This window comes from Crinia signifera, chromosome 3, assembly GCF_055691185.1.
Source record: "Crinia signifera chromosome 3, ASM5569118v1, whole genome shotgun sequence".
Taxonomy (NCBI): Eukaryota; Metazoa; Chordata; class Amphibia; order Anura; family Myobatrachidae; genus Crinia; species Crinia signifera.
The window spans coordinates 29297261-29310130 of NC_139219.1; the positions used below are offsets into that span (position 1 = coordinate 29297261).

At 52.4% G+C, this 12870-nt stretch overlaps 1 protein-coding gene across 1 annotated transcript in view; it reads right to left on the reverse strand.

Moving 5' to 3' along the window:
* The window catches only part of DNAH14 (dynein axonemal heavy chain 14), a 217272-nt gene that overhangs the window by 114826 nt on the left and 89576 nt on the right, over positions 1 to 12870 (reverse strand). The window contains exons 30-33 of the mRNA XM_083174857.1: positions 12684 to 12737; positions 9341 to 9486; positions 8738 to 8806; positions 764 to 767 (exon numbers count right to left, since the gene is read on the reverse strand). Coding sequence (XP_083030983.1) covers positions 764 to 767; positions 8738 to 8806; positions 9341 to 9486; positions 12684 to 12737 — 273 coding nt within the window. The remainder of the gene's footprint in view (positions 1 to 763; positions 768 to 8737; positions 8807 to 9340; positions 9487 to 12683; positions 12738 to 12870) is intronic.

Here is a 12870-nt window from a genome sequence, read left to right on the forward strand (position 1 = left end):
TACCCTTACCCCTAACATTCATCCTTACTTCTAACCCCTTAAACTAATACCTTATCCCCAGTGGCGTAAGTATAATTTGAGCCCCCCCCCCCCCCACACCACCACCACCACCCTGGCAGCCCATGCCCCCCCCCCCCCCCCCATCCCCCACAGATGTACCTGTATTCGCTGCGGTGGTCCTGGCTCCCCTCCTGGCTTCATTCTGATGCTATGAAAAACGGACCATCACAAAATGTCCGCCCCCATACAGCAGACAGTTTCAGAGAACAGTCTGCTATATGGGGGCGGACATTTTATGATAGCCCATCTCCATAACATCAGAATGAAGCCAGGAGGGGAGCCGGGACCACCGTAGCGAATACAGGTAAAGCTGTGGGGGATGGGGCATTACAATAGCCCCGCAGCCCCCCTGGCGCCCGCATTTACACAGCGCCTCCCTGCGACTGCCGGGGGGCTGTGGTGCTATTGTTACGCCACTGCCTAACCCTCATCCTTACACTCACTCTTAACTCCTCACCCTTACTCCTAGCCCCTAACCCTTACTCTTAATTCCTCACCCTTACTCCTAACCCTGACCTCTTAACCCTTACTCCTAACCCCCAACCCACACCTAACTCCGAAAGAAGTTTTTTCAGAACTGTGTGCCGTGGAACCCTGAGGTGTTGGAGGATGCCATGGATTGTTGGTCCATGACCAATTAAAATCATGTATGGCCAATGTAATTGTGGACAAACAGAAGTGAATCCTGTCCATTACGACATACCTGACTATAAACACAATATCTAAACATACTTTATAAACACAATTTAATTAGTTGAGCATTGGGAGGACCTATTCGGGGAGCACCCCAAATTCTGTCCTCAGAATATAGCAACTTGTGTAATAGCAACAATAATTAAACACAATAAGATAAACTAAGCCTTGGAGAGAGATAAAGGACATTATTCAGGTCAGGGCGTTCCCATGAGAATGCTGGACATTCTTATGCTAATGGGCCGATGGCGTGGTTCGGGGATGTCAGATGCCCGCCCACTTCCTCCGAGCATCCATCTCCTATATATTTGGCTACATCTGTCACTCAAAGTGGGTGTCTGTGTCTATAACGCTCTGTTCCTGGACTTTCCTCTTAATGTGTGATTGCCTTCATCTGTGCTGAACACCTTTCTGAGAAATTAACCTGTTTAAAACAGGTGATGGCAATCATACATTAAGGGGAAGTCTAGAAACAGAGCATTGTGTCCCTCCTGGAGAGGGTCATGTTGGGAGGTATGTGACAGAGAACCAGCCCAGTGAGCCCACAGACAGTGCCATACACCCACTGCCTTCCCATGTTGCCCAGCACTGCTACTCCACAGCCACCAGGTGAGCGCCCCCCTCCCGCGATTTGCGGCAAAACCTCCCCCCCCCGCGCCCCCCCCCCCCTCCGCGATTTGCGGCAAAAACACCCGCTCCCCCGCGACCCCCCCTACCGCGATTCGCAGCAAAAACACCCCCGCGACCCCCCCTCCCGCGATTCGCTGCAAAAAGAACCCCCCCACGACCCCTCCCGCAATTCGCGGCATAACCACCACCCCGCGACCCCCCCTCCCGCGAATCGCGGCAAACCCTCCCCGTGACCCCCCCGATTCGCGGAAAAAAACACACCCCCCCCGCGACCTCCCTCCCGCGATTTGCGGCAAAAAGAACCCCCCGCGACCCCCCCTTGCACGATTGGCGGCACCCCCCCTGCGACCCCCCTCCCGCGATTCACGGCACCCCCCCCACAATTCGCAGCAGCCCCAGGATTAAATGGCACATGCAAAACACTGACATGGCTATGGTCGACAATGAAAAAGGTTGACATGAGTTTTTGAAGATTTATTTTTAATTTTTTTAATTTTTTCATATTAATTGTCATGTGTCGACATGGACACCAATGAAGTGGCACACTTACGTCAACATTTACATGTGTTGACCTTTCTGTGTTAATTTTTTCTTGTGGCGATTCGCGTCACCCCCCCCCCGCAACCCCCCCTCCCGCGATTCGCGGCACCCCCCGTGACCCCCCACCTCCCGCAATTCGCGGCAACCCCCCACCGGAACCCCTGTGAACCCCCCCCCTCCCGCAATTCGCGGCACCCCCCCGTGATTCGCGGCAGCTCCAGAATTAAATTGCACATGGAAAACACTGACATGGCTATGGTCGACAATGAAAAAGGTTGACATGAGTTTTTGAAGTTTTTTTGTCATTTTTTGAATATTTTCATGTGTCGACATGGACACCAATGAAGTGCCACACTTATGTCAACATTTACATGTGTTGACCTTTCTGTGTTGATTTTTTTCTTGTGGCGATTTGTGTCACACCCCCCACCTCCCACAACCCCCACTCCCCGCGATTCACGGCACACACACACACACCTCCCCCGTGATTCTCGGCACCCCACCCCGTGACCCCCCCTCCCGTGATTCACGGCACACCCCCGCGACCCCCCCTCCCATGATTCGCCGCAACCCCCGCCCCGTAACCCCCCCTCCCGCGATTCGCGGCACCCACCCCCGCGACCCCCCCCCCCCTCCCGCAATTCGCGGCACCCCCCCGCGATTCGCGGCAGCTCCAGAATTAAATTGCACATGGAAAACACTGACATGGCTATGGTCGACAATGAAAAAGGTTGACATGAGTTTTTTAAGTTTTTTTTTTCATTTTTTGAATGTTTTCATAATCATTCTCATGTGTCGACATGGACACCAATGAAGTGCCACACTTATATCAACATTTACATGTGTTGACCTTTCTGTGTTGATTTTTTCTTGTGGCGATTCGCGACACACCCCCCCACCCTCCCCCCGCAACCCCCACTCCCGCGATTCTCGGCACCCCACCCCGTGACCCCCCCTCCCGTGATTCACGGCACACCCCCCGCGACCCCCCCTACCATGATTCGACGCAACCCCCGCCCCCGTAACCCCCCTCCCGCGATTTGCGGCAACCCACCCTGCGACCCCCCTCCCGCGATTCGCAGCATCCACCCCCCCACAACCCCCCCTCCTGCAATTCGCGGCACCCCCGCAACCCCCCCTCCTGCAATTCGCGGCACCCTCCGCGACCCCCCCTCCCGCGATTCGCGGACACCTAAGTTGCAATACAGGGCATCTTTCATACAATTCTAACCATATTTCTCATATACAAACGTTCACAAATTAAGGGGGCGCAGCCCCTTACGACGGTGTGAAGAGCGCCCGTAGGGCGCGATGAATCACCTAGTGCATATATAAGTGACTTCAGAGTCACTTTTATATGCGTGCGCCTTTTGCCATCATTCGATGGTCGCGGACCATCGAATGATGTGGGCGGATCCCACAAGCCTGTGAATGGATGTTACTGTGTAATATACATTCGCAGGCCCTGCGAGAAAATCACCTTAGCGAATGGTGAGTCGGCGTACCACCATTCGCAAGGCGGGATCTGGTTGACTCGCAAGGATGTGAATTCGCATCTGAACGAATCAACCAGAATAACCCCCACAGTGTATGCGGCTAGAGTGGATGCAGATAAAGTAGCAGCCAATCAGCTCACAATGGCCATGTTACAGGCTGTGTTTGAAAAATGTCAGTTAGGAGTTGATTAGTTGAGATTTTGGGCCAGATTTATTAAGCCTGGTGAAGTGATAAAGTGGTTGGTGACAACGCACCAAATCAATCAGCTCCTAACTGTCAAGTTGTAGGCTGTATTTGAAAAAAAAATGACAGTTGTGAGCTGCATAATCACCTACCACTTTATCACATAACCAGGCTTAATAAATCTGCCCCCTTACCTCTCTCCACTTTATCTCTCTCCAAGGCTTACTACATTATCCCTAACTATTTTACTTATAGTATATTAGTAGAGTTATTACTATTATCGGGTTGGATCGTTCGGTCTACAGCAACTACTGTAGGTCGACAAGTATTGGGTCGACACCACTAGGTCGACAGGCAGCAAGGTCGACATGGGTCTAGGTCAACATGGGTCTAGGTGGACAGGACATTAGGTCGACACAAGCATTAGGTCGACATGGGCAAGGTGGACATTATTTATTTATTTATTAACAGTTTCTTATATAGCGCACAGATTCCGCAGCGCTTTACAGAGCATAGTTATAATCAAAAACACATAACAAATTACAGTACAAGACAGTTTAGGACAAGTACATGGTTAATATGGATAGTTGCATCAGGGGACAGGACACTGAAGCAATCGTCAGGGTGGCAGTGGTTTATATATTCCAAGAAAGGCACATGAGGAGAGAGGGCCCTGCTCGTGAGAGCTTACATTCTAAAGGGGAGGGTTAGACAGACATGGGTGACACAGAAGGGGGAGAGGTGAGCATAAACAGTAGGTTAGGATGAGAGATGGTCGGGGTTTTATGCAGGAGGGTGGGAAGGGGTCAGCTTAGTCCTTGATATTTTAAGTCTAAAAAAGCGCTGGGTCATCCAAGAGTAGACAGCAGAGAGACAGTAGGAGATATGAGTGAGGATGGAGGGAGAGAGATCAGGAGAGGAGAGGTTTTTCACAGGTTTTTACCCGAATGTCAACACTGTCGACATGGACACAGTTTGAAGTGCACCGCATCCCCTTGCATCGCTCGATTCGCTCGCAATGCTTCGGGCTCGCTACGCTCGGCACAATATTTTATTCTCCCACCACACCCTAGTGGATGGTAGGGCATGAAATATTGCCTGTCGGAACATGTAGGCTCAAAAAACAGTGAAAAACCCATGTCGACCTTTTGACTGTCGACCTTGCCCATGTCGACCTAAGGACCTGTCTTATTAAACCCATGTCGACCTTGACCATGTCGACCTTGACCCATGTCTACATAGACCCATGTCGGCCCAATGCTTGTCGACCTAGTTGCTGTAGACCTAATGACCGTATTGCCTATTATCCTTCTACTAGGTGATTCATCGCGCCCTACGGGCGCTCTTCACACCGGCGTAAGGGGCTACGCCCCTTAATTTGTGAACATTTGTATTGTGAGAAATATGGTTAGAATTGTATGAAAGATGCCCTGTATTGCAGCTTCTGGCAGTGGGTGAGGGTCCAGCGTGGCAGCACAGGAGTACCGGACGGTGGCCCTGAGTCAGTGTCTCCTCCTACTGGGTGGGAGTTAGGGTGCATGAGAGCAGGAGGCTGGGATATGAGGCATGATAGGGGTATGTGGGCAACACAGCGTCAGCGATTACCCAGTGGTGGAAGTTACAGTTCAGGAGAGCAGGAAGCTGGGTAGTGATAGGGGTGTGTGGGCATACGGGGGACTAAAGAGGGTGGTGGACACTGTGCAGCTTCTGCCAGTGGGTGAGGGTCCAGCGTGGCAGCACAGAAATACAGGAGTCAGTGTCTCCTCCGACTGGGTGGGAGTTAGGGTGCATGAGAGCAGGAGGCTGGGCGGTAAAGCATGATAGGGGAATGTGGGCAACACAGGGTGAGCGGGTCTCCACTGGCGGAAGTTACGGGGCTGCAGAACAGGAGGCAGGGCAGTGTCCTCCCACATTGATGGCAAAAGTATTCAACATCGGCCATAAACCATCGATTATTTGAAAATCATTGATGGTCGATGGGCATCCCTAGAACTGGAGGAGGGTGGGGTACAGTATGCAGCTCCCGGCAGTGGGTGAGCGTCTCCTCCCACTGGGAGGGAGTGAGCGTGCATGAGAGCAGGAGGCTGTATAATAGTGGTATGTGGGCAAGACATTGATAAAAGTTGTGGCGCTGGTGCAGAGGGCAGTGGGGAAACCTGCAGTGCGGCAGCCACGGCCGGATTTCCCACCTAGGGGCGGTACCTGCTTGTGGTGGTACAGGATCCCCCATTGTCACGGGGGTACGTGAAATGCAGGAGCGGGGGCCGCGGTGGTCCGCTGGGGGGTGGAATTGCCGGAAGGGGGTCTGGGGGGTCTGCAAATTGCGGGAGGGGGGGTGGTGTGTGGGGATCCGCGGTTAGCGGGAGGGGGTCCGCAAATCGTGGACGGGGGCGCGGGGGGCTTGAATCGTGGGAAGGGGGGTCCGCAAATTGCGGGAGGGGGGTTGTCGGGGTTAGTGAATTGCGGGAGGGGGGTTGCGGAGGTCCGTGAATTGCGGGAGGGGCGCGTGGGGTGCCGTGAGTCAAGGGGGGGTGGTGCGGGGGTACGTGAATCACGGGAGGGGTCATGAATCGCAGGAGGCGGGGGTCGTGGGGGGGCTGCGAATCGCAGGAGGGGGGGTGTGGGGGGTTGCTGTGAATTGCATGAGGGGGGCGTGAATCAAGGGAGGGTGGGCGCAGGGGGGTGGTGCGGGGGTCCGTGAATCGCGGGAGGGGGCATGAATCGCAGGAGGGGGGGTCGTGGGGGGTTCCGAATCGCAGGAAGGGGGGTATGGGGGGTGCCGTGAATTGCGTGAGGGGGGCATGAATCGCGGGAGGGGGGGGTCCCCGAATGTGTGAATTACGGGGCGGTCGCAAATCGCGAGAGGTGCCGAGGGGGCCCGCAAATCGCGGGAGGGGGGCGCTACGGGGGGTTTCGTGAATCGCGGGAGGGGGGGTCGTGAGGGGTTGCGAATCGCAGGAAGGGGGGTGTGGGGGGTGCCGTGAATTGCGTGAGGGGGGCATGAATCGCGGGAGGTGGGGTCCCCGAATGTGTGAATTAGGGGGCGGTCGCAAATGGCGAGAAGTGCCGAGGGGGCCTGCAAATCGCGGGAGGGGGCGCTACGGGGGGTTCCGTGAATCGCGGGAGGGGGCGGCGCGAATTGCGCGTGGGGGGTCGCAACTCATAGTAGGGGGGTGCCGTGAATCGCGGGAGGGGGGGGTCGCGGGGGGCCCTTTTAATGCCGGGAGGGGGGGTCGCAGGGGTCCCGCGAATGGCGGGAGGGGAGGATGCAGGGGTCCTGCGAATCGCGGGAGGGGGCTCGCGGGAGGGGTCGCTGGGGTCCCGCAATTTGCGGGAGGGTCGCGGGGGTCCCGCGTTTCGCGGGAGGGGGTGGTCGCGGAGGTCCAGCGAATCGCGGGAGGGGGTGGTCGGGTCTGGGACGGATATTAGACAGCACTTACATCGACAGCCATTACATCGGCACCATTAGTTCGACAGCTCAATAGGTCGACATGGTTTTAGGTCGACATACCATTAGGTCGACATGTCATTATGTCGACAGCTCATTAGGTCGACAGCTCATTAGGTCGACATGTTTTTAGGTCGACACTGCCATTAGGTCGACAGAGTCTATGTCGACAGTCAAAAGGGCGACATGGGTTTTTTCACTGTTTTTTGGCCGAAATGTCGACACAGACGACATGGACACAGTTTGAAGTGTACCGCAGCCGCTCGCTATGCTTCGGGCACGGTGCCTCGCTGCGCTCGGCACACTATTTTATTCTCCCACCACGCCCTAGTGGATAGTAGGGCATGAAATACCGCCTGTCGGCACATGTCGGCTCAATAAACAGTGAAAAAACCCATGTCGACCTTTTGACTGTCGACATAGACACTGTCGACCTAATGGCAGTGTCGACCTAAAAACATTTCGACCTAATGAGCTGTCGACCTAATGAGCTGTCGACATAATGACATGTCGACCTAATGGTATGTCGACCTAAAACCATGTCGACCTATTGAGGTGTCGAACTAATGGTGTCGATGTAATGGCTGTCGATGTAAGTGCTGTCTAACAATAGTCCGGATACCGTGGTGGTCGCGGGGGTCCCGCGAATCGCGGGAGGGGGGTCGCGGGGGTCCCGCGAATCACGGGAGGGGGGGTCGCGGGGGTCCCGCGACTTGCGGGAGGGTGGAAAGCGGGGGTCCCGCGAATCGCGGGAGGGGGGGTGCGGGGTCCTGCGAATGGCGGGAGGGGGGGTCGCGGGGGGTCCCGCAAATCGCGGGAGGGGGGGGGCGCGGGGGTCCCGCGATTCGCGGGAGGGGGGGTCGCGGGGGTCCCGCGATTCGCGGGAGGGGGGGTCGCGGGGGGTCCCGCGAATCGCGGGAGGGGGGGTCGCGGGGGGTCCCGCAAATCGCAGGAGGGGGGGGGGTCGCGGGGGGTCCCGCGAATCGCGGGAGGGGGGTCGCGGGGGTCCTGGCAGAGGGTAGGGATGTGCAGGAGTAATGGTGGATGGTGGCTGTGGAGTAATGGTGGATGGTGGGCGTGTACTGTAGCCCTGGCTGGGCGGGGGGAGGTGATGTCAAGGGGGTGGAACGTCAGACACATGAAAGTGAAACTGTTCTACACAGGAACGTTCTCCACAGGGGTTGAGTGACAGATCTGGCTAAATATATAAGAGATTACACAGCTGCTGTGTGTGCGTGTGTGTGTGTGTGTGAGACAAGGGGGGTGACCTACTAATAAACTTCCTGACAGCGATGCACACTGTGTGAGACCTACAGCTACTGCACATAGCAGCAGCCTATACTAACAATCACTGTATATTCCGTTTACAAGTGAGTCACAAAGGCAGGAGAGCGACAGGCTGGATATAGAGCAGGGTTACGCACGCCTGCAGAGAAAATCCATTATATATTATGCACCACCTTCTATTTAAGACACGTCAATCACAAATGGAGTTTTGATCCAAAAATGTGGCTGGCACAGAGAAGGTAATTAGGGCCCCCAAAAAAAGAAATAATTCTTGTTACCTGGGGGAGGGCACTCCTAGCGCTCGTTAGCGCACAGCCTACTACCTGCATGTATAATTTATTGGGTGGAACATTGTACATTCTGTCTGTCAGGAAACAAAGAAGTCATCAGCGCACCTACCCCGGATTCATGGTGATGAAGATACCGCAGGACATACTCAGACGGATCTCTCTTCCTTCAAACACAAATCTGCATAAAACATTATTTCTTAATCATTTCAGCATGGAGAGAGATTGGAAAAGTATCAATTATTAATAATTACATCATATATCCAAAGTTCTCCAGTAGGAAAAAAAAATTATACTTATAACTTTATTATTATTACGATTACAGTACATTTAAAAAGAACTCTGCAGAAAATCTAATCTCCCTCTGTTTCATTTTTTATATAGTATATTATGTGTATAAAAAGTGCTACAGTGGGCATTGTGTATTGTGGACACTATTGTGTGGCATAATATGTATAAGGTGTACCACTGTGTAGCCTAATGTAAATAAGGGACAATACTATGTGGTGTAATATGAATCAGAGGCACTACATATGGTGTAGTGTGTATAAGGCTGTGCTTTTAGGTGGCATAATTTGAATTGGGGGTACTGCTGTGTAACCACGCCCCTTCGTTGTGAGACCACTGTCCCTTTTTTAAAAATTAGGTGCAGCTAGCTTCCTGTATTTTAGAAACGGATGGCCTACTGCTAGAGTAGACAGCACGCAGACATTACCTAATGGCTTGACTGTCCTTCGCTGATTTGATGGCATGAATTTGGGATGCAATCACTGACAGAACTTCTGCGTCAATACGATTAAACTCATCAAAGCAGCACCAGGCTCCGGACTGGGCAATTCCTGAAAAGAATTTTCCCATTATCTGGGACACAAGATACAGTAAGTGACTGTTACTGGAATAATACAGACTTTACAAACAGAAAACCAAATATACACTAGTAGTAAAGTATTTCTCACCCATCCTATACGATATAGGGTTAACACTGCTCCTTGACTCTATGGGGGGAATTCAAGTGTTGTGCATGCCTGCAACCACTAGATGGCGCACAGCGGAGCAATTTAAGTATTGCTCCTCTGGGACGCAGCCGCCAGCGCTGACATTATTGTTATGTTGTTCCGTCATTTTGATAGGCTAGTAACTATACTCAATAATGTCAATAATGATCAGGAGTAAGAAATACGGAACTTGTTTCCTAGAATGGTGCCCACTACGCCAATTGCTTAGAGGGCTATTCTGCGTAAAAAAATTGCATCGCATCGCATGGGCCATTTTAGTGGCGTGCGATGCGATTTTTTTAGTTAATTTATTCACTGCTTTTATGTCCCCAGGCCATCTCATCGCATGGCATGCGATTTTCTGGGGTGTGATGCCATGCCAGACACTTGTATGACATGCAATGAGGTTTGAATGACCCCCCTTCCCAATATCCACGCCACCCCGAAGCGTGGCGAGCCTCGCGAGGGGAGGCGGAACGCCTCTGCCCGACCTTTTCATTCCGCCACTATCCATGTAAAGTAAAGTAATCCGAGTCCCCTCGTGGGGCTCGCAGCACTCGCCACGCTTCGGGCTCGGAGGCTCGCTGCGCTCTCCACACTATATAAAATCAACTCCACGCCGACGTGGATAGTGGTGGAATGAAAAGGTCGTAGGACGCGTTCCGCCGCCCCTCGCTGGGATCGCTGCGCTCGCCACGCTTCGGGGTGGCGTGGATAGTTGGGGGCGGGGGGGGGGGTAGGGTACTTATGTATTAACTGGGCTCCCATGTTAAATGAACCCCATTTTTTCATACCCCTACTATCCAACTACGCATGAAGTTGATTTTATATAGTGTGGCGAGCGCAGCGAGCCACCGCGCCCGAAGCGTGGCGAGCGCAGCGAGCCCCGCAAGGGGACGCGGTCTCATAAGAAAAACGGGAGCCCAGATATTACATAAGTACCGGGGGTAGTTATTAAAACCTAATTGCATGTCATACAAGTGTCTGGCATGGCATCGCACCCCAGAAAATCACATGTGATCAAAAAATCTTTTTGCGGGAGGTGCAATGCCATGCGATGAGATGGGCCTGGGGACATAAGAGCAGTGAATAAATAAACTAAAAAATTGCATCACATCGCATACGATTTTGCTGGAGGTGCCATGAGATGGCCTGGGGCATACAGAGCAGTGAATAAATTAACTGAAAAAATCACATCGCACGGCACTAAAATGGCCCATGCGATGCGATTTAGCTACGTTAACGTACGTAGCAAATCTGGGCGCCGTTCTAGGAAACAAGTACCAGAAATACCCCGGTGGTTTATTCAGAACTGATTGCAAAGCAGCTTTTTTTTTAGCAAATAGACAAAATCATGCTGCACTGCAGGTGGGGCAGATGTAAAATGTGCAGAGAGATTTAGATTTGGGTGAGTTATTTTGTTTCTGTACAGGGCACATTATGGCTGCTTTTTTTTTTTTACACTGCAATTGAGATTTCAGTTTGAACACACCTTACCCAAATCTAACTCTCTCTCCACCTGTTACATCTACCCCACCTGCAGCTCAGCATGATTTTGTCCATTTGCCTTGCGATCAGGTCTGAATAACCCCCTTTGTTCCAGTGAGATGTGGGATGATGCTTATGTGCTAGAGCCCAGTGTGGACAGATTTTTGTTGGAGATAAAGATGACCAGTGCAGGTGGCAGATGATGATCTATAATGGATGTACCCGTGTATTATGCTCACTGTTCCGGAATGCCGCGGCAGCGCTACTAAAATCACTGGGAAAATGGGGCGACGTGCGCATGTGCATTAGAGAAGTCACTGAAAACATAGCACAGACGCCATGTTCCCGGAGATCTGCACATGTGCAGCATTGTATACACACAACTGTGCCACGAGAGACAAAGTGGTCCCGCACAGAACGCACAGGGGCCCCTCCTGTCTGTACCCACCCCTAATCACTGCCCAGTACGGTGGTTCTCAGTCTCAACACTCAAGTTTTCCCAACAAATCATGTTTTGAGGATTTCTGTGTTTGGAAGGAGGTGGGATAATTGCCTGTGCATGATTAGAGACACCCAGAAAACATGGCCTGTTGGTGGTACTTGTGGGCTGGAGCTCAGAACCTCTGGGCCAGTAGATACCAGCTGCTGCATACAAGTCACTGTAATTATATGGCTGCTCCTATTGTGACTAGTGCCTGATTATTGGATCTGCAGATATATCTACAGACGGATCGGGCAGTGTGTTCTCCATACACGCTGCCCAATCCGTCAGGACTGACTTCCCAAATGGGGAGGTGCATTTGCATGTACTCACCCAATGAGCTGTCAATCACCGGTGGCTCACGGCGTGGCTTTGCCGGTGGGCGACGCTGTGGAACACTCAACACGATGCGTATATCTTGAGATATATCTTGCATTGGCTATGTTGCATAGCTGACGTGATAGGTATATCTGTGTACGACGCCATTCAAATATATATATCGATGGTACACACTGGCCGAGGGTGCATCGATATATATCGGTTGGTCAATTGAATGGCGATATATCGGCCAGTGTGTACACACCTTTAGACTGCTGGGCGGCATTAAGCCGTTCGCTGAACGACCACTGCTCAGTGAGCGGTAAAGAATCAGGCCCTGAATGTAGAGATTACGGACCTTAATCAGGTCTGTTCGCAGATTGCCTGCGTTCACACAGGTCCGATGGTTGCACTGTGTGCATTTCTGCACATGTGCATTTGCAGGGTGCATGCACCCACGGCGAACAGACTTACATTTGCAGGCACCTTCCACATCTTTCGATGGTCAGCGACTATAGAAAGATGTGGGTGGATCCCCCTGGCTTGTGAATGGGTGTTACTGTGTAACATCCATGCCCATGCCCTGCGTGCTTTCAAACGGGTGGTGGCAGCCAACCATTCACAAGGCGGGGATCGGTGGACTCGCAAGGCTGTGAATTCGCATCCGAGCGAATCAACCAGAAAAAAACCTTCACTACCACAACCATAAATACTTCTCTATCCCAAATGGTTAATGTGTATGAATATCCCTAGTTACATTGTGGAGACCAAATCACCTTATAGTCCAGACCCTCCGAACAGTTGAAGACCACACACTGCTTCCCCAAGGCCTGTGCAGGGCAATAAGAAAGACACCTATTCACATACAGTCTGGTTTGGAGTATGACCCATGTACAGTACATGACTACAGCACAGAAAATGGTCAGAAGTCGTTATACCGGCCAGATTGGGAGACCAGACCTC